Source organism: Mirounga angustirostris, unplaced genomic scaffold (genome assembly GCF_029215605.1).
Source record: "Mirounga angustirostris isolate CCGP_5_RB_7025 unplaced genomic scaffold, mMirAng1.0.hap1 SCAF_5, whole genome shotgun sequence".
Classification (NCBI taxonomy): Eukaryota; Metazoa; Chordata; class Mammalia; order Carnivora; family Phocidae; genus Mirounga; species Mirounga angustirostris.
In genome coordinates, this window is record NW_026991713.1 from 175,653,770 (window position 1) to 175,681,032 (window position 27,263).

Consider the following 27,263-nt stretch of genomic DNA (forward strand, 5'->3'; position numbering starts at 1 on the left):
CATTGAATTATTGACCTGAGGCCCCACCCTTTTATTTGCTCCTGGTCTAGAAACATGAAGGTAATTATACTGAGTCGTGTAGGTTTGTCATAGATTCACTGGAAATTTTTTTTAAAGATTTTATTTATTTATTTGAGAGAGAGTAGAGCGAGCGAGAGAGAGAGGGAGCACGAGCGGGGGTGGGCGCGGAGGGAGAAGGAGAGGGAAAAGCAGACTCTGTTGAGCAGGAAGCCCGATGTGGGGCTCGATCCCAGGACCCTGGGACCATGACCTGAGCTGAAGGCCGATGCTCAACCGACCATGCCACCCAGGTGCCCCGATTCACTGGAAATTTTTATCAGCAAAGGGGACACTGTGGCTCTATTATCCTTGACCTTTCAACTCCTCTTCGAGGGAGATCTTTATGAACAGAGCAAAAAGGAGATGTCCTTTGCCCTGGGAACATGTTTATTTTAAAATAACTGCAGGACAAAGATGCTTTAAAAACAAAACAAAACCCGTGTAGAGAACGTCTGATTTCAGAACACTGTTAACAGTACTGAGCAACGGAGCAAATCCCAGGAAAAGAACAACTACAAGATGAAAACGTCACTGGAAATCAGCTCCCCGGGAGGGTCTACTCTCAGAGCTGATGGGAGTGGAAACTGGTTACTACCTTACAGGAGGGCAATGCAGCAACAGGTATCAAAGCTTTAAAAGCGCTCACCCCTAGGGCGCCTGGGTGGCTCAGTCAAGCGCCTGCCTTCGGCTCAGGTCATGATCCCAGGGTCCTGGGATCGAGTCCCGCATCGGGCTCCCTGCTCGGCGAGGAGCCTGCTTCTCCCTCTGACCCTCCTCCCTCTCATGTGCTCTCTCTCTCTCTCAAATAAATAAATAAAATCTTGGGCGCCTGGGTGGCTCAGATGGTTAAGCGTCTGCCTTCGGCTCAGGTCATGATCTCAGGGTGCTGGGATCGAGTCCCGCATCGGGCTCCCTGCTCCTTGGGAGCCTGCTTCTCCCTCTGCCTCTCTCTCTCTCTGTCTCTCATGAATAAATAAATAAAAATCTTAAAAAATAAATAAATAAATAAATAAATAAATAAATAAAATCTTTAAAAATAATAATAATAATAAAAAAAAGTAAGAAACAACCAAGAGGGACATCTGGCTGGCTCAGTCCGTGCAGCATGTGACTCCTGATCTCAGGGTTGTGAGTTCAAGCCCCAGGGTAGGCATGGAGCCCACTTAAAAAAACAAAAAACAAACAAAAAACAAAACTGACAGAAAATACACCAAAATATTGGCACCTTACTGGTCTGCTGACAGAACGTCATCTCCAGAACTTGGTACAAAGCGTAGGCCTAGTAAATGCTCAACGCACCGGAAACAGAAAACGCAGAGGTAAGGGAAGAAATTTCAACCCATTTTTGGCCTAATGAACAGAAGTTATCTTCGAAAAGTGGTACAGCGTGGGGTATTTCCTTCAGAGTTTCAGGTTCCGAATTTTCTGGAAGAATCTCGTCTCCTGTCTCAGAAGAAGGCTAGTCTTAGGCCCTTCGCCAGGCGGCACAAAGATGGCGGCCGGCCCGCCCCCGCGCCCTCCCTCCCCCGAGCCGAGCGCTCCCGAGCGCTCCCGAGCGTCCCCGAAGCCGGCAGGAAGCCCGGGAGCCGCGCGGGCAGGAGCGGCCCCGCCCCGGAGCCTGGGAGCGGCGCGCCGGCGTGGGGGAGGGGAGACCGGATGTGAGTGGAGCGGCCATTTCCTGTTTCTCCGCAGTTTTCCCTCAGCTTTGGGTGGTGGCCGCTTCTGGGCTCCGGCTTCCCGTCGGCGGAGGGCTAGGCGGCGTGGACAGCGGCCCCGGCACCCCGCGCCCTGCCGCCCGCAGCCGCGCGCCCGCCCGTCCGCCGCGCCCCGAGTTCGCCGCTTTTCGCGTCAGCGCCCGGCCGCCGCCGCGGCCCAGCGAGCGGCCCAAATGCAGGCCATCAAGTGTGTGGTGGTGGGAGACGGGTGAGTGCGCGGGCCGGGGCCGGGGCCGGGGCGGGGGCCGGGAGCCGGGGCGGGCTCGCGCGGGCCGGCAGCCGGCCCCTCAGCGGCGCGGGGCGCGGGCCGCCCCTCACTCCCTCCGGGACCGGACGGCACGGGCCTCGTTCCGGCTTTTTTTTTTTTTTTTCTTTTTTTAAATTTTGGGTTGGGCAGGGAGTCGCCGACCGGCGGCCGAAGGGAAAAGTGAACTCCACCCTCCCGCCTTCTTTCGGGCCGGCGGCGCGCCGGGCGGGACCCCCCAGCCGCGCCGCCACCCTCGCTCGTCGGCCCCTACATCGGTGGGCTTGGAGTTGCCTTTCGTAAAAAAAGGACCCTTTCTGGGCTTTTACTTCAACCTCTCGAGCCCGGTGAGGAGCTTCCGTGTGTCCCGGCGGTCGGGTCGATAGGACTTGACGAATATTTGTCTGAGCTGGTTTGGTGACCCCTAAACTGATTAACCACGGGGTCTCTTCCGCTGTATTTCGCCGCTTAAAAAAATTTTTTTTTGGGTGGGGATGTGATAATTTTTGCTCTTTCCGTGGAGAAACTTTTGAGATCCTGGCTGCGAGGAGCTGGGTGTGATTAAGACGGTTCTTTTCTCTGAAAGTGGTGTGGTCATAAAAAAAAAAAAAAAGAAATTGGCTTTCGCTTCTTGCATTAGGTATGGGATGTAGCAGAACAGGCTCCCTGAGCGGAGCTGCCCTGTGACTCAAGGCATTTCTTTTCATTACTGTCTGTGGTGGTTACAGGCCCTAGAGGAAGACAAGACTTGGCTTATGCAGTTTTTTTTCTCCCATAGAAACAAGAATCTCAGTGTAATCCGAGCAAAATTGTGTGTCTCCGCAGTGCTCGAGTAGTGTTGAGTGTTAACAAGGAAGCTCCAAGAATTACTATCCGTTTCATCAAACTCAGGATGCAGTTGGTACATTTTTCAGGTCCCGTAAAGTCGAAGGAAGAGTTCTGGCATCGCTCTTCCTTTTGATTAATATTCCCCAAACTTGTCATTAGAACTGATGTGGCTTTTATGCCTCCCAAGTTGTGAATTAGCTTGTTGAGATGGTCGTACATTAGACATTCAGAATTGTTTCTGCAGCTAATTCAGATGCAAGGACAGTTGAACTGATTTTTAAAAGATGCCCATCTGTGTGATCTGTCAGGATCAGCGTGTGAAACATTAACACTTAATGGTTGTGTGTGTATAGTTAAAAATTAAAACTTCACCTATTTAGGAGTAATGTATTTTTTTTTTGGTTTTTTTTTTTCCCCCTCCCCCGTTTTTTTTTAAACCCTTCAAAAGAAAGCTTTACTTTCGTTTGGGGCAAAAAAAATATTCAGCTAATTAGTTTAGTAGGGAAATCAGTAAATTGGTTAAACGAAGTTTGATCCTTTTGTGTAATGAATTAACTAAACCTGTATCACATTGTTTTAGGAACACTTTAACTGAATTTACTTTAAAAATTAAAAATGCTTAAGAGTATGAAATAATACTATTTTTTTTTTAGTCAAACTGCTGATAGTTCAGTATCTAACTGTAGTATGTAATATTCTTAATTGAAAATTTCTGAAACTAAAGCGCAGCAGATCTATTTAATGCTTATAGATTATGGACCTCTACTATTTGTATTAGCTTGTTTATCTAGTTACCTACTTGTTGAATGCCTACTGTGGGATCGGGATCCCTCCTTCAAATCCCCACCCCACTGCCTGGGGGGAAACCCTGGGCAAATCACTCATCCCCCAGGACAGGGGCCTCAAATTGAAGTTGTGAGGATTAAACAAGATGCTGGATACTAACTGCCTCACAGGTGGTTGGCCCCAGCTGAGTAAGTGCCTACAGCCAGTCATACTGTCGCTGTTTCTCTTACTCTCAGGCGCTGCTGGGCTCTGTGAGGGGAGTGCAAGGCATAAAACACAATTCTTGGCTTTCAGTTTTCAGCCTTTTTTGTACTGGATTTGACATTGATGTAGACTGGGGCTAAGCCCTGTTAGAAGTGGAATAAACAATTTAAGCTCTATTTATTTTTTAAGTATTTTTCGTTTATTTAAGTAATCTCTACACCCAACATGGGGCTCAAACTCATGACCCTGAGATCAAGAGTTGCATGTTCCTCTCACTGAGCCAGCCAGGTACGCCCTCTATTACTTTCTTTTTTTAATTTTAATTTTATTTTTTTAAGTAGGCTCCATGGCCAACGTGGGGCTTGAATTCGTGACCCTGAGATCAAGACCTGAGCTGAAATCCAAGAGTCGGATGCTTAACCGACCAAGCCACCCAGGCGCCCCCTCTATTACTTTAAATAAGGGACTACGTATAGCAAACATTACTTCAGTGAAAATTTTAGATACATAATATTCCATACCAAAAATATTCTTCTGCTTTTACCCAAACAAAGCATGCCTGATGATATAACTGGAACGTTCTTTTATTCAAAAATTGTTAAAGCTGTAAATGTGGCTCTAAATTTTGTGGGGCAAAGAACTCAATGCTATGGAATTTGAGGCAATTAAGGGCAGTTTAAGCAATAAAGGCAAATTGATTGAAGTTGCACAAATTGCAAGCTCCCTTATCTAAAATATATTCTTGGAAAGTGCGGTTAAAAGCTACGTTATAACCATATTATAAGTAGGATCAATTAGCCTATATTCTTTTTATGGATTTTTTCCTATATAGCAATTCAGTTGCCATTGAGTATAAAATATGAAATGAAATTTTGATATTTTTTAATTCTGCAAATCCTTCTGTTGGTCCTAATTCTTTTAGTCCTTCCTGAACACAGGGTCTGTCACTTTTATTTGGGGGATCTCTGCCCCCAAGAATTTCTCCCAGCTTTATTTAGGTAAGACAGCATCTCACATTCAGATATTTCTTTTTTTTTTTAATTTTTATTTATTTATTTATTTGAGAGAGAGAATGAGAGAGAGAGCACATGAGAGGGGGGAGGGTCAGAGGGAGAAGCAGACTCCCTGCCAAGCAGGGAGCCCAATGCGGGACTCGATCCCGGGACTCCAGGATCATGACCTGAGCCGAAGGCAGTCGCTCAACCAACTGAGCCACCCAGGCGCCCTCACATTCAGATATTTCTAAACCATTTTTAATAGTGTTGTTTTGACTTTGGTTGACCAGAAGGCTGGGAGTGAGTGACTTGAGCCCTCCTACATTCACTCCAGCTTGGACTAGTGGTCTCTTCAGCCCAATGTTTAATTTAGACATTGCTGTCCAGGAATTTTTTTAGTTGAGTGTGAAAAATACCTTCCATGATGATGTCATCTTTTTAGGAATGTACACCACTTACTCCCCACTCACTTCCATTGAATAATCACTGAAGGTATGATCCATGAATTTAAGTGCTTCATGAAATGTCTTTGTGTATTTTTGTCTTGAGGCATGGGGTTCCATATTTTTGACCTGTTGTAAAGGAGTTTGAATTCTGCACTGGCTTCTAAATTTGGGTTTGTTATTTGACTCTGATCTTGGTGGTTAAAATTATACTTACTTTTTTTTTTTTAACTTTAAAATGATAATCCCAGTAAAAGTGTGAGGTTGGGTTCAGTAGAGGAGTATCAGTAATTTTTAGAAATCTTAAAGCAGGGGCCCCTGGGTGGCTCAGTCGTTAAGCGTCTGCCTTCGGCTCAGGTCATGATCCCAGAGTCCTGGGATCAAGCCCCACATCAGGCTCCCTGCTCGGCGGGAGGCCTGCTTCTCCCTCTCCCCCTGCTTGTGTTCCCTCTCTCGCTGTGTCTCTCTCTGTCAAATAAATAAATAAAATCTTTAAAAAAAAAAAAAAATCTTAAAGCCACTTTTTATAATCTTTTGCATTAATCATCGAATGTATTAGTACTTACTACTTTTTCACCTCAGCATCACCCACCAGGTAGTTTTTGTCATTTTAGTCTTACTAAAAAGGAGATGTTTTATCAGGAATCCTGCTACCAAGGCAGTTACCACATGTCATCAGAGGAATATTTTTCCTGCCACATCTTCATATGAAAAGTGTCACACATACAGAAAAGTTGAAAGAGTTGTGCAGTGAACACCTTCCACTTAGATTTTGTAATCAATATTTTGCTCTATTTCCATATCCCATATCTTCCCATTATCAGGGCTTTTTTTTTTTTTTTTTTAAGATTTTATTCATTTGAGGGGCACCTGGGTGGCTCAGTTGTTAAGCGTCTGCCTTCGGCTCAGGTCATGGTCCCAGGGTCCTGGGATCGAGCCCCGCATGGAGCTCCCTGCTCTGTGGGAAGCCTGCTTCTTCCTCTCCCACTCCCCCTGCTTGTGTTCCCTCTCTCACTGTCTCTCTCAAATCTTAAAAAAAAAAAAAAAAAAAAAAAGATTTTATTTATTTGACAGAGAAAGGGAGAGCACATATAGGGGGAGTGGCAGACAGGGAGAGGGAGAAGCAGACTCCCCGCTGAGCAAGGAGCCACGCAGGGCTCAATCCCAGAACTCTGGGATCATGACCTGAGCTGAAGGCAGACGCTTAACCGACTGAGCCACCCAGGTGCCCCTATCGGAATATTTTAACAGGATTTTATTTTTTTATTTTTTAAATATTTTATTTATTTGACAGAGAGATACCGAGAGCAGGAACACAAGCAGGGGAAGTGGGAGAGGGAGAAGCAGGCCTCCCGCTGAGCAGGGAGCCCCATGCGGGACTTGATCCCGGAACTCCGGGATCATGACCTGAGCCACCCAGGTGCCCAAGAGGATTTGATTTTGAGGGAGAATGAGAGTGATAAGTAGTTAGATAAAAATTCTTGTTTTTGAACTCTGTATCTTCTGCACGTCCGAATATCAAGTACTCCAGGGTTAGGCTTGGTGGTTCTAGAAGGCAGGGGTCTATAGACTAAAGGCTACTTCAGAATTGAACTCTTAGAGGTAGCATCTTCAGCTCTGGGGGTTTTTGAAACTACATGGGTTTTTTAATTTTTTTGAAGCCTACAATGGTGATAATAGTTTTCTGTAAGTTGGTTGTGGTGTCCCTTGTTAGTGACAGAATATCAGAATTTCAGATTAGAATTTGTGGTTTTGTAGCACTAAACTACTCTCTTCATGCATTTTCTTTCTTTTTAAGATTTTATTTATTTGACAGAGACACAGCGAGAGAGGGAACACAAGCAGGGAGAGTGGGAGAGGGAGAAGCAGGCTTCCCGCCGAGCAGGGAGCCCGATGCGGGGCTCGATCCCAGGACCCCGGGACCATGACCCGAGCCGAAGGCAGACGCTTAATGACTGAGCCACCCAGGCGCCCCTCTTCATGCATTTTCTGAATTTATTCTCTGCATGGTTATGCATTTACTGAAGGCCTACTGTTGGAGAGTTCCCAAACCCCATTTCACAGGGTAAATTGAGGACTTTCATTCAGGGTCTTTCATTTATGCAGTAAACATAAATACATATTTAATACATGTAATTCACATTTCACTACATTCTGTTCATCTTTAAGATCTAGGTACTTTTAAAAAAAGATTTATTTATTTTAGGGTGAGAGGCAGAGAGTGAGAGCAAGGGCAGGAGTGGGGGTAGGGGAAGAGGGAGAAGAGATGGAATCTCCAGCAGACCACCCGCTGAGCCTGGACCCTGAGGTCATGACCTGAGCTGAAACCAAGAGTTGAATGCTAAACCATCTAGCCACCCAGGTGCCCCAAGATCTAGGTACTTTTAGACAGCAGTACAGGCTCCTTATTTTCTCCTGAGCCGAAGGCAGACGCTTAATGAGACGCTTATTTTCTCTGGTCTTCCAGTCCTATTAAGATTAGTGTAGCTTTTAAATTTTATTTTATTTTTTAAAACGATTTTATTTTAGAGGTAGAGCAAGTGAGAGGGAGAGGGTCTCAAGCAGACTCCTGCTCTTAGTGCGGAGCCTGACATGGGGCTCCCTCTCATGATCCTGAGATCGTGACCTGAGCTGAAACCAAGCGTTGGAGCCGCCCAGGTGCCCCCCAATATATCTTTTTTTAAGTAAGGCAATGCAGAAAGTTCTTATTTTTTAACTTCCTGTACTGTATCCCTTCCCTTTTTGGGGATGGGGTGGGGTAAAAAAAATTTTTTTTTTAAGATTTTATTTATTTATTTGACAGAGAGACAGCGAGAGAGGGAACACAAGTGAGGGGGAGTGGGAGAGGGAGAAGCAGGCTTCCCGTGGAGCAAGGAGCCCGATGTGGGACTCTATCCCAGGACCCCAGGATCATGACCTGGGCCGAAGGCAGACGCTTAACGACTGAGCCATCCAGGCGCCCCTAAAGATTTTATTTTTAAGTAATCTCTCTACCCAGCTTAGGCTCAAACTGACACCCCTGAGATCAAGAGTCAAATCAGCCAGGCACCCCTCCTTTACTTTTCTAACATGAGGAAGTTGCCAGTGTTTCCAGATTTATTGATTGTATGTGTTTTTTTTTTTTTTTTTTAAGATTTTATTTATTTGACAGAGAGAGACACAGTGAGAGAGGGAACACAAGCAGGGGGAGTGGGAGAGGGAGAAGCAGGCTTCTCACAGAGCAGGGAGCCCAATGCAGGACTCGATCCCAGGACCCTGGAACCATGACCTGAGCCGAAGGCAGACGCTTAATGACTGAGCCACCCAGGCGCCCTATTGTATGTGCTTTTTAAGTTTTGGTTTATAGATTTTGGTAATATTGAGATGTACCCCCCAAATTTTAAAAGTTTCCTTAAAGTTCTAATGGAAAAACAAAGAACATAATAGCAACACAGGGGCGCCTGGGTGGCTCAGTTGGTTAAGCGACTGCCTTCGGCTCAGGTCATGATCCTGGAGTCCCGGGATCGAGTTCCGCATCGGACTCCCTGCTCTGCAGGGAGTCTGCTTCTCCCTCTGGCCCTCCCCCCTCTCATGTGCTCTCTCTCTCTCTCTCATTCTCTGTGTCTCAAATAAATAAATAAAATCTTAAAAAAAAAAAAATAGCAACACAAGTTATTGGCTTTAATCTTGGTTATTTCTACAAGATAGAGCAGGACAGGCACAGATAGGCTAAAAAAAAATGTGCTCATGTGAACTTTCTTCCAGTAGACTCATGTTTATTTTTTAATGTTGTGGCAGCTTTCAAAGATTTTTAAGAAGAGGTTGAACTGAGCAGGTAAGTATATATAAAGTTGGAAACTCCAAAGCAGATAGCAACTTCCAGCGATTCTGCTGCAGCCTCAGGCAAGGCTGTGACCAAACGTGACTTCCATTCTCCGTGTGAGGAGCTCTGACTGCCTGAGCCTGTGTTGACTTTGGCCTCTAGAGCTTGTTTGTGGAGTGTGTTTAAAAGGAGTGAATAAGTAACACTAATGGGAGGTGAATAACCGTTTCCTTTTTCTTTTTATCTTTTCTTAAAAACTAAGTAAATATTTAAATCAAAGGTTGGACATGTACTTAATTAAAAAGACAGAATTTTGGGGCATCTGGGTGGCTCCGTCGGTGAAGCATCAGACTCTTGATCTCAGGGTCATTAGTTCAAGCCCCACATTGGGCTTCATACTGGATGTGGAGCCTGCTTAAAAAAGAAATAAAAGGTCAGAATTTTATAATTTAATAATTTCTTACAGAACTTAGCTTTATAGCAAATACTGTAATGATTGTTAAAAAAAAAATTCCAGTCAATATCAGGTTATGCCAGTACCTTGAATTCCTTTACAGTTAAACCTTTCAAAAGATGATGCCTCAGCTAAAGGTGAAGTTTCAGGAAAAAAATTTTAGAGCATTTAAAACAGAGTTGGTCGTATTTTTAAGTAATGGCTTTGTTCTTCATACATATGGAAGAGATTTAGGGAAGTGCTACTCTGACATTTTAACATAACCATTAAAACCTTCATAGCTGCTTGTTCTTGACATTAAGAGGCAGTAAGTAGTAACATTTTTACACAACATCTGTAATTTTGAAGAGGTTCACTGATGATGGCCTTAGACTCCACTCTCCTCCCTCAGCTACCACATCCAACCTATGGCTGAGCTGTCTTGTTCTGCCTTGTGCCTAGGAAGCTCTTGAAATGGCCCACATCTCTTCACCGTGAAGCCCCCTCGTTGGTTCACACCACTCTTGTTTTCCTGCCTCCAGTCCCAGCTTCCTTCCTCTGTCCTCTTTCCCCACTGCAGTCAGAGGCTGCTTCTAAAAATGCAAATTTAGTGGTTTCTCGGCAACTAAAAATTTTCTGGGACTTCCCAAGTAGGATCAAGTCCCATACCCTTAGCAAGAAGAGATGACGATTTCCTCATATTTTCCTTTGCTGCTTCCCCCTTACTTCTTTGTTCTTCAGGTATACTGGGCTTCCCCATAAATGCTGTTGCTTTTGCCTGGAATGTTCCTTCTGTCACGGCCCCACGCCTCTAAGTTTCTGTATACATTGCAGCCTCCTCTGTGGGCCTCCCAAGACTAGGTTAGATCCCTTTGCCGTACATTTCCAGAGCATCTTTTTTTTTTTTTTTTTAATTTTATTTATTCATTCATTCATTCATTCATTTATGAATGAGAGCACGAGAGAGAACGAGAGCGCACCAGGAGAAGCAGCCTCTCAGCTGAGCAGGCAGCCTGACGTGAGGCTTGATCCTGGGACTCCAGGATCATGACCTGAGTCAAAGGCAGCCGCTTAACTGACCTGAGCCACCCAGGTGCCCCTCCAGAGCATCTTTAATACACTTATCACACCTATAATTTTATGTAATGACAGCATTCTTCATTTTTTACTTTAATAACCTCACAGATTCCATGAGGTCTTGTTCATTGCAGTATCTTCAGCACCTACTGTTCTTCCTTGCATAGCATACACGTTGTTGGTATAGATTGAATTAGAATTAATGCCTTCAGTAGTTTTGTGATGGAGTTGGTACTCTTGCATCCATTTTACAGTTGAGAAAACTGAGGCATAAGGAAGTTGAAACCTACTAACAATTCCAGCCAATAAGTGATAAAGAGCTGGCTCTGGGTCTCAAATCCAGGGTAACGACTGCAGATCTCAGCCTCCTGCTCACACAGGTTTGACATTGTAAGCTTTTAACAAAATGTGTGGCCAGTGAGTCATTTTGTTTAGAAAGCCTTTAGGAGTTGGAAGCAACTTCCTGATGATGTAATGTTTGACTCCGTGAGGTCTTTGGGGGTGGGGGAGTTCCAACTTTTAAGCCCTTAATAATGTTGTGAGTAAAACGAGTATTGGCAAGACTGGATGGGCCTGTAATCTGTTCTAGCTGAGAGGTTTTTGCCTTCAGCTAAGAGTGCTACAAAGATAGAAAAGCACTTAACTTCTTTATGGTGAATCCTAATTCCTGGTAGTTGAGATTGAACAACAAAATCTTACAGCTCAGAACTTCATTGTGTGATAGACATGACCTTGGTAAGGCAAGAGAAGACAGCGGGAGATGGGCTCCTTTAGGGAGAGCATTTAGTGAATCCTTAAGCCAGGGACACAGGCTTTCAGAAGCCCTTGAAGTCACCGTAAGAATGTAAAATTTGGAAACCATTTTTTGGCTAAGGGTGCAATGATCTTAATTTGTAGGGGACATTCTCATGAAAAAACATTTCAAGCAGCTGGGAGACTTTGAACCACCACTCTGATCTCTGCCTGATGGTACACTGTACCCACCACCAGTTGTGCAGGAGGCCCTTCTGTCTCTGGAGGATTTCTACATGATTCTTTTTTACTTTCTCCTCTTTGCAGCTGCTTGGAAGTTTATGCCAGCATCCCTGAGCCATTAATTAATATGTCTGGAATATATTGTGTTAGTTGCTCTAAAAGCTTATGGTGATATGTGAGGATGGGGGCTGGGGAGGTGGCAGATGAATACAGATGAATTAAAGTGAGTTCTGTGTGGCTCTTTGTGGTTCACAGTTGTGTGTGTGGTTAGTGACTAAGCACTCTATTAAGAGAACAGTCATTACTGATGCCAGAGGGAAGGCTTTAAAAGGTGGTGGGTTTGAGCTACCACTCTGAGGCAGCAAAATATATTACCTAGCAACCAAGTGGAAGTTGTAGAGGAAGGCTGTGTTCCAAAATGATTTGAGGATAGAATTGAAGATTCTTGGATGAAAGACTGGTACAGATGTTCACAGAAGAGACTTTCAATTTAAAAATCTTGTTCCTGTTCAACCTGGCTTATTAAACAGCTGTTTCTGACCATGAATGCTAATGCTGTACACCTAAACAGAACATGAAGGCTCCTTTTTGAGAAATTCGACTGTGCTTACTATACATTTCAGGATAAAAATGTGTAGTGTTAACTAAAAGATTATAGAAACTATTCAGTGCTAAGTACTTGGTGTATACTCCTTGATTTTTCTAGAAATTTAACAGAATAATGAAAGGATTACGTTCATGTTGACAAAGCAACTTACACCATTTTTTTTTCTCTCTCTTTAGAGCTGTAGGTAAAACTTGCCTACTGATCAGTTACACAACCAATGCATTTCCTGGAGAGTACATCCCCACTGTGTAAGTATCCAGTTAAACTGGGAATTAACTTGTTTGTGATTTTTTGTTTGTTTGTTTGTTTTTTACCTTTGACCATTGTTTTTGCTATAAAGGCATTCTTAATTTGCACATGAACAGATCTAATTAATTTTCTGTCCAAACATTCACCAAAGTCTAATTATAAGGTATTTGTTTGAGCTTTTTAAAAATAATCTAATGTAAAGTTTCTACATTGTGACGAAACACAGCTTTCCTAATTGGTTTTTAGACATTCAGGAAACAAAGTTAACTAACTGAAGTATGAAGACTGGATAATATAAGAGTTTCAGATAAATTTGGCGCTCTGGGTTCTGTGTGTGAAGGATCAAAGAACTGGAACATGAAATATGCTGTTACATTGTAATTGGCCTTTTCTGGCAAGGAATCTGATGGTTGCATGTCACTGTTGAGTTATCAGGCGGTCAAAATGAAACCAGGGTGTGTGTTGGGGGCAGTTATGGGAGGACAGAATTGGCTACTGAGCTGCTTAAACCCTCTTGGCAGCAGAATTGAGTGGAGATGGAAAAGTGCTTTCCTTTCTTTCTTTCTTTCTTTTTTTTAAGATTTTATTTATTTATCTGAGAGAGAGAATGGGAGACAGAGAGCATGAGAGGGGAAGGGTCAGAGGGAGAAGCAGACCCCCCACCGAGCAGGGAGCCCGATGTAGGACTCGATCCCGGGACTCCAGGATCATGACCTGAGCCGAAGGCAGTCGCTTAACCAACTGAGCCACCCAGGCACCCCGGAAAAGTGCTGTTCTGATGATGGGCTTACTAGGGAGCCCCATGTAGCCGAGCCTCGTAACGTATCGCCCTGCAGCCATGGTGTCAGCTCTGTCCTGACGGCTGCCATGGTGGAGGAGAGGAAACAGCACGGGTCCCACCTGTGCTGACCTCGTCAAGCATAGCACTGTATGCTGCAGAGGTGTCCACAGTTCTGTAGAAGTGGGATCATACTGTCCGTGTTCTGGTTTTATGGTGGGGACTTTCCTAATCTACACATAGGTAGAGCTAAATTGTTGTCAGTTGTCAGTGACTTTGAACTACAATACCTGATAACACCACTGGTCGTTAGGTCTTTTTTTTTTTTTTTCCATGTGTTAGAAACATCATTGCACATGTCTTTGTGCACATGTGATTGATTTTTAGAAGTGGAAGTGTGCTGAGTCAACAGGGAATGGATATTTAAATTTTTGATAGATACTACCCAATTGCTGCCAAAAAGGCTGTCACTTGGACCAGCTGGGACTGAAGTGGCCCCCTCAACTTGGACCGTGGGCAGCAGGCGTTGAAAAAAGTTACCTTCTCATTTGCATTTCTGATCACCAGTGAGGTTAAGGTTCCATGAATGTTCACTGTCCATTTGCAGTCTTCTGTGAATGGCCTGTGGAAATCCTTTGCTTGTTTTTCTACTGAAATTTTTTCTTACTGGTGGGACTTTTGTACATAAGGAGTATTAACCCCTTTGTCTCATTTGTCTGTGAACTCTGTTATATGGGGTCTTTTGCCATAAAGAAGTTTGGCATTTTTATGTAAATATACCACTCCACCTTCATGGAGTTTTATGTCTTACTTAGGAAGACCATTCCTACTTCAGTGATACAAAAATATCCTCTAGTAGGTTTTCTAGATTTTTTGTGGCTAAAGTTTAAATTTGTTTAGAATTTTTTTTTTTTTTTTTTTTTTGGTATAGTAGGAGGCAGGCATCTGATTCTTTTTTCCAAGATGGAAAAACATGATACTGTTTACTGAATAATTTTTCCTTTTCTCATGGAAGCAGATTTGCAATACATGAGGCTTTTTCTTTATGAAATCTGGTTGTCATTCCGTTCTGTAAGCTACATTGCAGGCTTACTCAGACCTTCATTTTGCTGTTGCAATGTAGCAAGACCCTAAGTTTTAGTGTTGAGAGCATGTGAAAATGAATTCTGAATTTTATCTTACAGGCCGATGTATTGTGTCCTGTTTGGTACTTGCCCAGGTTTGAATTGCAATGCCAGATTTTCGTTTTAATGAAGTACTTGGTGGTACTTTAATGATTTTTTTTTTTTTTTAATTTTATTTATTTGAGAGAGCATGACCGAGTGCATGAGTCAGGGGTAGGGGCAGAGGGAGAAGCAGATTCCCCGCTGATCAGAAAGTCCAACTCTGGGCTCAGTCCCAGGACCCTGGGATCATGACATGAGCCCAAGGCAGACACTTAACCAACTGAGCAGCCAGCACCCCCGCCTTTTTTTAATGTCCACCTTATTTTCTGCCCGTCAGACAGGCTTTTCTGGACTGTCTCTTTTTATCAGTAACTACTTTTTGTGTAGCAACTTCATGTTAATTTATGTGTGTAATTTGGTACACTCACTCTGGAAACGTTACACTATAGCTTTTCAAATCAGGTTTGCTTTGTGTTACCATGTCCCTTTGGTTGCAGGCCTGGATGACCAGGGCTTGATTAATTTCACCCTATACTCAGTGCGGGTGTTCTGGAACACTTCGGTGTGGCTCTGTGGTATGCCACCTTGTTGAAGATGAGTCTGATATGTACACAAAAAAGTCAACAGTGAGGTTTGAAAGAGGGACTAATTTTATACTTCATTTCTTCCTGGGGAGAAAAATTATTTTCTTTCTTTTTTAAATTGATTAATTATGTATTTATTTTTATTGGACAGAGAGCATAAGCAGGGGAAGGGGCCGAGAGAGAAGCAGACTCCCCACTGAGCAGGGAGCCTGATGCAGGGCTCCATCCCAGGACCTGGCGATCGTGACCTGAGCCAAAGGCAGACACTTAACCAGTTTAAATTTATTTGTTTATTTATTTGAAAGATTTATTCATTTGACAGAGAGAGACAGCGAGAGAGGGAACACAAGCAGGGGGAGTGGGAGAGGGAGAAGCAGGCTTCCCGCCGAGCAGGGAGCCCCATGCAGGGCTCGATCCCAGAACCCTGGGATCATGACCTGAGCTGAAGACAGACGCTTAACGACTGAGCCGCCCAGGCACCCCCCAGTTTAAATTTAAATAAGCCCAAACTGAGCCACTCAGGTGCCCCATGGGAGAAAAAGCTTAATGTTCTCTTTATTAAAAGCGAAGGTTTTCGGGCGCCTGGGTGGCTCAGTTGGTTAAGCGACTGCCTTCGGCTCAGGTCATGATCCTGGAGTCCCGGGATCGAGTCCCGCATCGGGCTCCCTGCTCGGCGGGGAGTCTGCCTCTCTCTCCGACCCTCCCCCCTCTCATGCTATCTCATTCTCTCTCTCAAATAAATAAATAAAATCTTTATTCTTTTTTTTTTTTTTTTAAGATTTTATTTATTTATTTGAGAGAATGAGAGAGAGAGAGAGAGCATGAGAGGGTGAGGGTCAGAGGGAGAAGCAGACTCCCCGCCGAGCAGGGAGCCCGATGCGGGACTCGATCCCGGGACTCCAGGATCATGACCTGAGCCGAAGGCAGTCGCTTAACCAACTGAGCCACCCAGGCGCCCTAAATAAAATCTTAAAAAAAAAAAAAAAAAAAAAAAGCGAAGGTTTTCTATTGCTGACAGTAATTTGTTTCAGTTAAATGGAATAGCTTGTCCTTTGTTTCTCAGGCATGTTTCTTCAGGTGCATGTTTTTCTCCTTACACTGCAGCCGGTTTTCCCTCCACTTCTTAGCTACTCAGGCTCCTCATGCCTGCGTGCTGGTGCATCTGCTGCCCTGGAAGCCTCCAGGCTACTCCTAGCCTTGGCACACCTCTGGGACCCTCGCCACAACAGTAACTCAAGCCCCCAGTCTGTGCTTAATGTTCTGGAGCTGCGGACTGACTGTGTTTTCTCCACTCTACAGCTTTGACAACTACTCTGCCAATGTTATGGTAGATGGAAAACCGGTGAATCTGGGCTTATGGGATACAGCTGGACAAGAAGATTATGACCGATTACGTCCCTTATCCTATCCGCAAACAGTAAGGATCATGACTGATTTTTAACGTGTCCTTCGGAATATATTATTTTGACTGTGTAATTGGGTATCGCTTATGGGTTTGCTTATTACACAGTTGGCACTTGAACACACAGGTTTGATCTGCAGAGGTCCACTTAGACCAGGACTTTTTTCCATAAATACATTACAGTACTGTAAGTATATTTCCTCTTCAAAATTTTCTTAGTAACATTTTTTCTGGCTTACTTTAGTATAAGAATGCAGTGTATTTTACACATAACATACAGAATATATATTAATGGACTGGTCATGTCATCGGTAAGGCTTCCAGTCAACAACAAGCTGTTTATTAAAAGTTTTCAGGGAATCAGAGTAATACATGGAGTTTGGACTGCATTGGGCGGCGGGGGGCAGTGGCCCTACCCTCCTGCATTGTTCAAGGGCATAAGTAGTAGCAAGGTTAAGTTCAATAGTGAATGTCCTCGTAAATGCGGACCAAGGATTTGTTTCCTTTTTTTTTTTGGTAGCATTACCAGTTACTGATTGTGGTGCTATGCATTTTACATGTTTCGTTTCAGGACAGCCATATGAAATAGGTACTGTTTTATTCTTGCAAACCAGTTTCAGCAGTAATTAGTTTCAAGGTCAGTTTGCTTTGTAACAGTTTTGGTACCATAGAGTCAAATTAAACAGTTAAGATTAAGGTTCTTAAAAATCAAGTTAATGACTTGTTTTTGGGTTTAGTATTATTTTTCTATAAAACATGCTCATCTTTTATGGCTTTAGTACCTAAATCTCAGTGTAGATTCAGGTTTCAGTTTTGTAAAAATATGTCCACTGTGTCCAGTCAGAAAAACTTCTAGATTAGTTTTGCTTCCATTTTAGACAATTAAATGATGTATATACAAAGCGAATCAGATCAATAGCTGGTGAAAATATGCTGAGAAGCCCTTTTCTTGAAATAAGTAATTGTCTTATTTGTACCATTTGCTTATCTTGTTACATGTTTGTTCATCATTTTAAAAGTATTTTAAAGACTTTTAAAGAGACTCAGGTGACTCACTGGTCAAAGGAATACACACCAGGGGCAGTGGCGCAAACTCCTCGGGTTGAAATCCTGTGCTCGCTCTTCCTAGCTCTGTGACCCTGACAGGTTTCTTCACGGTTCTAGTCATGACCTGTTTCCTCATAGGATTAGATGAGCAATCTGTATAAAGCACACAGAACAGTCCAGGCACATCACAGACACTCCAGTGTAGCTGCTGTGAAGATTCACAGATCTGGAGAGCTCTTCAAGTCAGAGCTGACTGGGCCCAAATGAATGGAAGTTGCTGTACATGCTCTCAGCAAGCCGGGATGACCAGAGAGTCAGGGTCAAGGAGACATCCTGGAGAAGGCAGGTGTTGACCCTTGGATGGATTTGACATTACGGTCGGGGTGGGGGGTAGTGTGGGGGGGGCGTAGTGTGGGTGAAAATAACCAATCATTTCCAGTCTATCTAAATCTTGGGTTTTTTTATTATTATTTTTTTTAAAGATTTCATTTATTTATTTGACAGAGACAGCGAGAGAGGGAATACAAGCAGGGGGAGGGGGAGCGGGAGAGGGAGAAGCAGGCCTCCTGCTGAGCAGGGAGCCCAATGCAGGGCTCCATCCCAGGACCCTGGGATCATGACCTGAGCCGAAGGCAGACGCTTAACGACTGAGCCACCCAGGCGCCTCTTGTTTTTTGTTTTTAAACTTAACTTCTTATTTAGTAAATGATAGTTTTAGAATTATTTTTTATTTTTTAGATTTATTCATTTGAGAGAGAAAGAAAGAGGGCGAGAGTGGGGGAGGGCAGAGGGAGAGAAAGAATCCCAAGCAGACTCTGCGCTCAGTGCAGAGCCCGATGTGGGGCTCCATCTCATGACCCTGAGATCATGACCTGAGCTGAAACCAAAAGTCAGATGCTTAACCGACCAAGCCATCCAGGTGCCCCTAAACTTAGTTTGCGCGTGCACAAATGGGGGAAAGGGGCATAGGGAGAGAATCTTCAAGCCGACTCCCCACTGAGTGCAGAGTCCTATTTGGGGCTCAATCTCATGACCCTGAGATCACAGCCTGAGCCAAAATCAAGAGTCTGACGCTCAGGACACTCTGGACTCAGCCACCCAGGTGCCCTCCCTTTTTTTTTGTTTTTGACTACAGCTTTTCTATGCAATAGTCATTGTCTTTTGTTATTTATTTCCTGCTGGAGGAATTGCCAAGTACAATCTCTTTGAGCTGTGGAGTTTTGCTGATTGTCCTTTAGCTGAATTATAGTAATAGTGCTAAACAAAGACCAAGACTATAAAATGGGCGGTCTGAATGAGTGATGTCTCAGTTAATCTCTCCAGCTAAAAATTAACTGTGATTAAGTTTTAAAAATCAGCTCGGAATCACCAAATGGTTTGAGGTCTTCAGTATGTTTAGGAAATTATTCTAACCCCAGTGGGTGCTTGATAATTCCAGATTTTAAGTGGATTTGCTAACCTATGACTGGTAGAGTAGGAGTCTCCAACCCACTGGATACATCTAGAAGGGCGGGGTATCACTTCTGAGAAATGAGAACCACCTCCTGTGACTCAAGGGGTCCAGGCAGGGTGTGGCCTTTTTCTCTGAGGGAGTCACTCACAGTAAGTCAAAGGTGACTTGGCAAGATTCCCACTCTGTATGTTAGAGAACACACTAGAGAACGCATAGATAAAGTCACAGATTGAAGCAAGCCACAGGGTATGAGGCCTGACAGCCAGGCGGGTGGGGTGTTGGGTGGGGTGTTATCCTTCTGGGGCAGGACTTAAACTATTTATGTCCCATCTGTGTAAGGTGCTATTTTCCTGTCAAATACTTGGACGTCTAAAAGGGGGTAAGGCAGGATTCTTGCTCAGGTGGCTCCCACATGTCGTGTGTAACAAACCACACACCGGCACAGGAGGGTGTCATGGTGCTTAGAGCAAAGAGGGGAGAGCAGCCATCTGGCAGTTAAAGACGTGCCTGCTGGACTCCTTTGGGGATGAGGAAGTTTTCTTGGCTCCTGGGGGGCAGGCCCCAAATGCCATCCTACCCAGAGGAGCAGGCCTGGTGGTTCCGGGCTGGCACCTTGGCAGAGGGGACGCCTTTAAACTTTGCACTAACTGGAACATGGTTTCTGGTTGTTGACTCTTTGGTCTACAGGCCTAGTTATGTGGTTCATCCATGACTGGGCTCAGACCCTCTCCCGAAGGGCCCATGGGCTATTTCTTACCCAGATCTGACCACTACTTACGGCTTTGTGACCCAAAAACCAGACGTTTTGTTTCCTGTGGTCATTTAACGCTGCTGTCCTTGTTTGTGGGGTGGCTCTGGGGAGCGAAGTTAAATCTGTGTAAGGCATTTGTTTCTACTACTTCTCCAAAAGATAACAAGCAGGTGGTACTTTTTAGTAGAAACTGTCCTTACATTTTTGTTTTTTTTTCAATTAAGTAGTCCTTCAGCCTCTTCCATCCTTGAATAAGTTACCTTTATACTCTTTTTTTTTTTTTTTTTTAATACTCTCTTTTTTAAAAATACCCTGAGTTCTGCTCACTCACCTTCGGTGGCCTGCTCCCTCCCCATCACGGTGTGGTCTGAGCAGTGCTCAGGCCCAGCATTGTGTCAGGCCCACCGTATTTGTCTTCTTGTTCCAGGATTTAGTGGTGTGAGTGGGAACCTAGGTGACTTGCCAGAGTCACAAGGCCTGAGCTCTGTGTGGGTTCTCAGAAGCTCTCAGTGCCCCACCTGTCCGCTGATAAACTGGGCCTCTCCTGTCCTGGGCAGCCGGGCGCCTTCTGTGTGAGCTCATCTGGAGAAAGGGCTAGACTGCTCGACATTGGTTAAAAGGAAAAACAGTAGCGTTTAGCTTGGCTGCTTTGATTTTCAAATGGCTTTCTACTTTATTAAGTTGGCTTTTACAGGATCTGTGTCCTCTGGCCAAAGGTCACTAGGAACACACCTGTGGCTAAACCAAATTGGGTTTGTCCCTCTGTCCCCAGCAAGGCACACACCTTCAGGGCTCTGGGGTGTGCGATTCAGGTGAGGGCTCGAGAAGGCAGGGCTTGCTGTGGATGGGGTGCTGGCGGGAAGCAGGGTAGTTTTAATCCATATCCTGTAGAAGGTGGGGATGAAGTGTGGCCAGAGCTGTGACTGGTGCAGACATAGGCACACAGTCTCGTTGGCTGGGAGAGGGGGATGTTTGGTGTTTTTACAGTTTGCACGGCGACCTTTCTCTGTGGTCAGACAAGATTGTGAAGTGGTCTTCTATTTATTGCTTTACCGTTGGTCTCATTCCAGCCTGGTCACAGGCTGCCTCCCAGGGGTCAGGCTGCACCTCTCTCTCCAGAGCTTGTTTTCTTAGCAGCTCCCCGTGGATGCCACAGGCACAGTGTCTTTGCCCTGTTTGTATGTATCCTGTTCCTTTTCCTGGTTTGGAGAATGCCTGTAGTGAAAAATGTTCCAAGCCTGAAGTAAAATCAGGTGGAAGGTCTTCGGAAGAGGAGAGGAGAGAGCAGCGCTGGATGGTGCATTCAGAGCTGGGAGACCCCAAGTGCCCGCTGCCATTCTGCTAGGAGCCGACTTGTCTCTTGATGGTGCCCTCCACACATTCAGGGGAGGCAGTGGTTTTGACCGGTGAGGGGGAGCTGCTTTGTGATACACAGGTAATAAAGTCACTGAAGGCACAGTGGGAGCCTGTGTGGTTAGAAATGTCCTGCCAGCTTGGGGAAGGCGGTGTCCCAGCCAGAGGAAAGGTGAGCCTGTGACCCAGGACAGCTCAGGTGGAATAAAGAGGCTCCGGGACACACGGTGACCCTGGGAGGAAGGCTGAGCAGGCCAGGCCATGCCTGGCCCCTGGTGGCCCTGCTGCAGAGCTCGGGGGTTTACCAGGACGGGCGTAAACCTGGAGATGCCGCGTAAATACTGAGCAGCACAGACTCTTCGGGGTGTTGGGTTAGAAGGCAAAGGTTGGAAGAAATTACTACTAGAAGAGGTAAGTATCAGAAATACAAGGCATTTTATTTATTTTTTAATTTTAATTTTTTAGAAGTGCTAGTTTCTGTTTTTGTTTTAGAGGATGGGGAGGGGCAGAGGGGGAGAGAGAATCCTAAGCAGGCAGTGCGGGGCCTGACATGGGGCTCGATCCCGCGACCCTGAGATCACTACCTGAGCCAAAATCAAAAGTTGGATGCTTAACTGACTGAGCCACCCAGGCACCCCGAGAAGTATTTTTTAAAGCCGTATTTTGTCTGGGGGAAGAAAGGAGAAAGGAACAGGCAGATGGCATGTTAATGTAGTACAAAGCGTGTTTCTTCATCAAAAAAGATGTTCTTAAAAAATGAAAGGGGTAGAACAGATGTGGTTGGAGGGTATTTTGAACTGAGGCTGCATTTTTGTGGCCGATGCCCATGAGTCCATGTGTCACAAAGATTTGGCATCACGTCAAGGTGTCGGGGGCACAAATCTTCAAAAGTAGCTCGTAGATTAAACCCGGATAGTTACAGCAATTTTAATATTCTCATAACTGTAGATCCCAGAAGCTGAGTGAGGTGAAATTAAAATAATTCTCTTGTCCAATTGTCTCTTAAAAGAATTGTAGGTTTTTATGTTGCTTGAAGAGCAAGTCTTTCGATTTTTGTTGGAACAAAGGAATGAATTGAAAGCACTGTGGTAAACACTGGAAATGCTGTCCCTTCTGGGCAGTCCTGTCCAAAGCTGGGGGGGTTGGGGAATGAAAGGTCTCAGTGCGTCAGTGCTGTTCACTCCAGTAATGCAGGTCCCTAAACTCAAACCGCACTCCCAGCATTTGGGGGAAGAGAGGACCAGCACGTCTGTACGGGAGACTTGCGGCGTTCAGGGCTCTCCGACCTGGCCGTGCTCCTGGGGAGCCTTTCCTCTCAGAGGCCTGTTTTTACAGACAGATGCTTTCCCATTTGCGGCGGCTTCAGCTGGGCTCATGTCTCAGAGCTTTTTGATGGAGGTCTTTGACAGGTGTGCCTGTTGCTAGCGGGTGCCAGCGACGCCTAGGGACGCACCTTCATTAAGGACACTTCCTTAACAGTCCTGACTGGCCGTGGCCTGTGTGCTTCCTCAGGCGTGTCGTAGCTTCTGCTGGACAAGGAGCACTCTGCGGGCTGTCACGGGTGGACAAGGGCGCTTCCGTCCTACTCCTCCCCCCGGTATTTGCCTGACCTCGTGTCTTCACCATCGTTGACCTTCACAGGGTTTGATGGAGTGTTTGGTGGTATTTGGCATAGTTGTTAGATAATCATCTGCTGTCAGATCCTTTGGGAGGGTTGAGACAGAATTCTGATGAAGAAATAATGGATTATATTGACTTTTACCTTCCTCAGTTTTTACTAAACTGAAACAAAGTTCTCATGCATTACTAGGTTGCAGAAACGTATGGTAAGGATATAACCTCCAGGGGCAAAGACAAGCCGATTGCCGTATGTAAAACTTTCAGTCGACCTCAGTTTCAAGCTTTATCTGTTCTCTCATTTCACTTAGTTTCCCCAGGATTTCCTATTGAGCCTCACGTTCCTTGAGTGTTCTGTATTTAATTCACTCAAGGCTGGGTTTTGCTTGACCAAATGTGCTTTCAGTAGAGCGAGGCAGTTTACCTATTAGCTTGAATTAAAGCGGTTTGTGAACTGCTTGCTCCCCTCCTCCTGAGGGAAAGGAGGAACTCCTGTGAAGGGGCCTTTCTGGGTGGGTTGGAGATGGAGGCGTGGAGGCTCCACCTCGGAGCGTGTGCTTGAGCCGGAGTGGGACTAACCGTGGCTGCCAGGCCTTCCCCCCGCTTTGGTGTCCCGGTGCAGTGGGCCTGTCTGGGGCATGGCTATGTGGTGCTGGGGAGCTAACTCAGCCTTGCTTTGAAATGACGTAATCAGGTGCCCAAATGCCACGGTGATTCTTGGACAAGCCTGTGCATGCACTAGCGTTTTTAAAATGTCATTTATAAAAAGCTGTTGTGTGGGATGTTTCTCTCCCTTTCCAGGTACAAGATATCAGCTGGATGATTGAAAGTGTTAGCTTGGGAATTGGGTACATTTCACAAAGTAGCATAGTTGCCTTTTTCCAGGAAAATGTCTTAAAAACTTAGCATTTTAGAAACTCCTAGGCATTTTAAAATATAGGTAAATCTTTAAATTCAGCTTTTTACCCAGTACAGAGTGGGACACACTGGATTCAGTCAGAAATTCTTCCAGGTGTTTACTCTACACCGACTTTTCCTTTGAACCTCTACTTCAGCTGCTACTGCCCTGTGCTCTAAGTCCTCCAGAGACCCCGCTTGGGTTTGAGAAGCTGATAGCCCGGAGGATGCCCCTCACACGCTAGACCGTCCGCCTTCACGGTAGAATGTGCTCACGTAGCAAACAGCTGAGCCCCACTTTGGGCCAGGGACTCTCGTGGCAGTTCTTAAAGAAGCAGTTTAATTGCAACCCAGTGGTCAACTAAACGTGTATCGAACGTGCACACGGGGAGCTTACTGAAAAGCACGCCATTGGTAAATGGTTTTAAAATAGACTCTGCTTTTGATAAACTGAGACCACATTTTACAGAAATACCGCAGTGGTATCTTGACACTTGATTTTATCCCTGTATGTAAATAGGGCCATTAAGTTCCTAGTGGGAGTTGGGAATGGTGGAAAAGAAGCCTCTTGGGGGGTCTGATTTGAGGCCTCCCTGGCCTCCAGTAGATTCTGGCACATTCCAGTAAGTCTTCTCCCTTCTTCTCCCAAGTAATTGGCTGCTTCATGTGCTGGCTCTGCTTTGGGAGCCTTCTGACAGAACTGAAGGGCTAACGAGGGAGTAAGCTTTAGACACAAGCTGCTGGTACATAACGTGCATTTTGTCTCATGATTCATTCCCAACAGCATTTACAGAGCAAAGTGCATTTGTCATTGTAAGACCATTTCTAAACGCCTCCCTGTTTCCTTTTTATAGGATGTATTCTTAATTTGCTTTTCTCTTGTGAGTCCTGCATCATTTGAAAATGTTCGAGCAAAGGTAAGTGGGGATGTTTTAGAGAAACATTTTGTTACATAATGTCGTTCTCGGGAGGCAAAAATACCATTTAGTGATAGGAGTTTTAATTATTTAAATTGCTCTTCTATTTAGGTAGCAAATCAATTTTTGAAGTATAGGACTTTATTATGTAGAGTTCTAAAGTTTCAGGGTCTGATTCAGAAATGCTGTGCTCCTTATTAAAACAACAAGCACTTTGGAGTCAGTCTGATGGGGTCGTCTAATAAAAATGGCGACCATGACTCTGCACCCCTGCATCTCACATGCTTCCTAGTGAAACATGACACGGGCAGGATGTCCTTAAGTTGTGGTCATCAGGGATGTGTTCGGTGGGGGTCATGGTGGCAGAGCTGAGACCTCAGTCCAGATGGAGTTCACTCTCTTCACTGGATTTAGGAAGGATTCTCGGAGATAATCTAAGAACTTGACTCATTTTACCAAAAGGTAATTGTTTGGGGAGGGGGACCTTCCCTTCTCCCCTTGCTCTTGTTGATGAGTAGGCTCCTTAGTCTTGGGAGTCCCAGCTTGCTAATTGAATGTGCACAGGTAGGCCTGTGGTACTGGAAGGTATTGCAAGGGGGGGGTGAGCAGGGCTGGAGGGCGGGTTGCCGTGTCCTGCTGAGGGACTAAGGTGGGGTGGCTGACACAGTTTGGCGCCCGTGGAAATGGAATTTAGGCGAAGGATGTTCATCAGGGAGGGAGTGTGTCGTGACTTTTTTCCTTTCTTGAATCTAGTGGTACCCCGAAGTGCGACACCACTGTCCCAACACCCCCATCATCTTGGTGGGGACTAAACTTGATCTCAGGGACGACAAAGACACGATCGAGAAGCTGAAGGAAAAGAAGCTGACACCCATCACCTACCCGCAGGGTCTGGCCATGGCTAAGGAGATCGGTAGGAAATCTGCATTTTCACATCTGCTTTGCACGTGGTTTTATTTCTGTGGCAGAGACGGGAGTCCAGTCTGGGCAGGTAGAAAGTGAGTCTTTCTGACTCAGGCTCCTGTTGACCTCTGGGGAGCCAGCGAGGCAAGGCCCTCGGTGTGAGCCTTCAGGAGCCAGGCACAGGTCAGGGGTTGTTCGCCTGCACCCAGTGGGTCAGCAGGAGGCAGGGCCTGGGGAGCTGCTTCCCACCCTCGTGGTGGTTGGAAGGGTGGCTCTGCGCGTGGGTGTACGTGGCCGGGTGGCTGTATGAGGCTGTGTTTCTCGGCAGGTGCCGTAAAATACCTGGAGTGCTCGGCACTCACGCAGCGAGGCCTCAAGACAGTGTTTGATGAAGCGATTCGAGCGGTTCTCTGCCCCCCTCCCGTCAAGAAGAGGAAGAGAAAATGCCTGCTGTTGTAAATGTCCGGGCCCGCCCCGTCCCCCTCGGAACCTTTGTACGCTTTGCTCAAAAATGGTGTGGAGCCTTCGCACTCAATGCCAAGTTTTTGTTACAGATTAGTTTTTCCATAAAACCATTTTGAACCAATCAGTAATTTTTAGGTTTTAAGTGTAAGATTTCAAACTTTCACATTATATTAAAATTTAGCCCTAAAATGGCAAGCTTTCTTAAAGCCTTATTTTTCAAAAGCCCCTATTCTTGCTCAGATTAAGAGTTGCCAAAATACCTTGTGAACTAAGTTGCGTTGTGCTGAGAACACTAAGCACTAAACCGTTCGAGAGCTGTGTCTTTCAGAAGAACCAGCGTCTCAGGTCTGCCCCCGCAGACGCTGCCACGCTCCTTTCTGGTAGGAAAGCGGCACAGCGTCCTTCCCCAGCTGCCACCAGGAGGCCATCTGACACCGCGCCCTCCCCTAACACTGTACTGTACGTCCTCGCAGAGTGAGTGTAATGACTCAACTCTTCGAATCAATCTTTTTGATTTTGTAGTGAGATTTTTTTTGAAAAGTTAATGTATTCGCTTTTGCTGAGATTCTGAACAGACCTCTTCCTCCCATGTCCCCCCGGCGAAGTGTCCGCTCCAGCTGTGGGCACCCGGGCCGGGGGGTGTGCAGCACGTGACGCGATCAAAGAATGAAGACAGTATTTTGACAAAATACAGAGGTTAATTTACACTACATTGTACACGTCCTAATTAAACTGAGTAAAAGTGTCACGGGTAAAATATTAAAGGTTTATTTCTGTCCAGTGCAGTAAATGATGAAGAAAGGTCGGTATTATCACTGTTTAAGCTTTTCCTTTTTCTGAGACCTGCCATCCCTCCTGAAATTGGGCATTTAATTCATCTTTGAACTGGTCGTTCCCATAGTTGCTAACTTAGTGCTTTTCTTATAGAACCCCTTCTTAATGAGCAATATGCCTCCTTGTATTATAAAATCTTTCTGATAATGCATTAGAAATTTTTTTTTTTTAGATTAGTAAAAGTGCATTCCTGTTTCCTTGTTACTTTATTCAAGCTAATAAGCGCTTTCCTTAGTTTTCTAGTAACTAGGTGTAAAAATCATGTGTTGCAGCTTTACGGTTTTTGAAATATTTTAGATATTCCTAAACTATGAACTTTCTTAACATCACTGTCTTGCCAGATCACCAGTACTGTACCCTGACTAATGCTGGCCCTTCCTCTCTGCCTCACCGCCCTGGACACACGCTTCCTCTCGCTCTGCCTGACCATGTTCCCTTGGGTCTGTGAGGTTCTGTAAGCCCGTGCTTGTGCTAACGAAGTTCTGTACAACTTACCCACTGGCAAGAATATAAGGTTGGACCTCTCAACCACTAGAACAACATTTTTTAAATTGACAGTTGCAGGATCGTGGAGTGTTTTTACATTGATCTTTTGCTAATGCAGTTAGCAGTATGTTTTGCATGTATGACTTAATAAATCCTTGAATCATGACTGTAACACTTGAATTCTTGAGAACA

At 45.1% G+C, this 27,263-nt stretch overlaps 1 protein-coding gene and 1 long non-coding RNA gene across 2 annotated transcripts; both read left to right on the forward strand.

Annotated features, from left to right (window-relative positions):
- The first annotated feature begins 1,537 nt into the window (after positions 1 to 1,537).
- On the forward strand, positions 1,538 to 27,237 carry RAC1 (Rac family small GTPase 1). The gene is made up of 6 exons (XM_045875839.3): positions 1,538 to 1,983; positions 12,346 to 12,417; positions 16,246 to 16,363; positions 24,321 to 24,383; positions 25,137 to 25,296; positions 25,615 to 27,237. The coding sequence occupies exons 1-6, from the start codon at positions 1,553 to 1,555 to the stop codon at positions 25,743 to 25,745; spliced, it is 975 nt and encodes a 324-aa protein (XP_045731795.2). The 5' UTR covers positions 1,538 to 1,552; the 3' UTR covers positions 25,746 to 27,237.
- Positions 16,370 to 23,788, forward strand: LOC135364595 (uncharacterized). Its single transcript, XR_010412032.1, has 2 exons — positions 16,370 to 16,535; positions 17,534 to 23,788. It is a non-coding gene; the product is annotated as an uncharacterized LOC135364595 (long non-coding RNA).
- Positions 27,238 to 27,263: the final 26 nt, after the last annotated feature.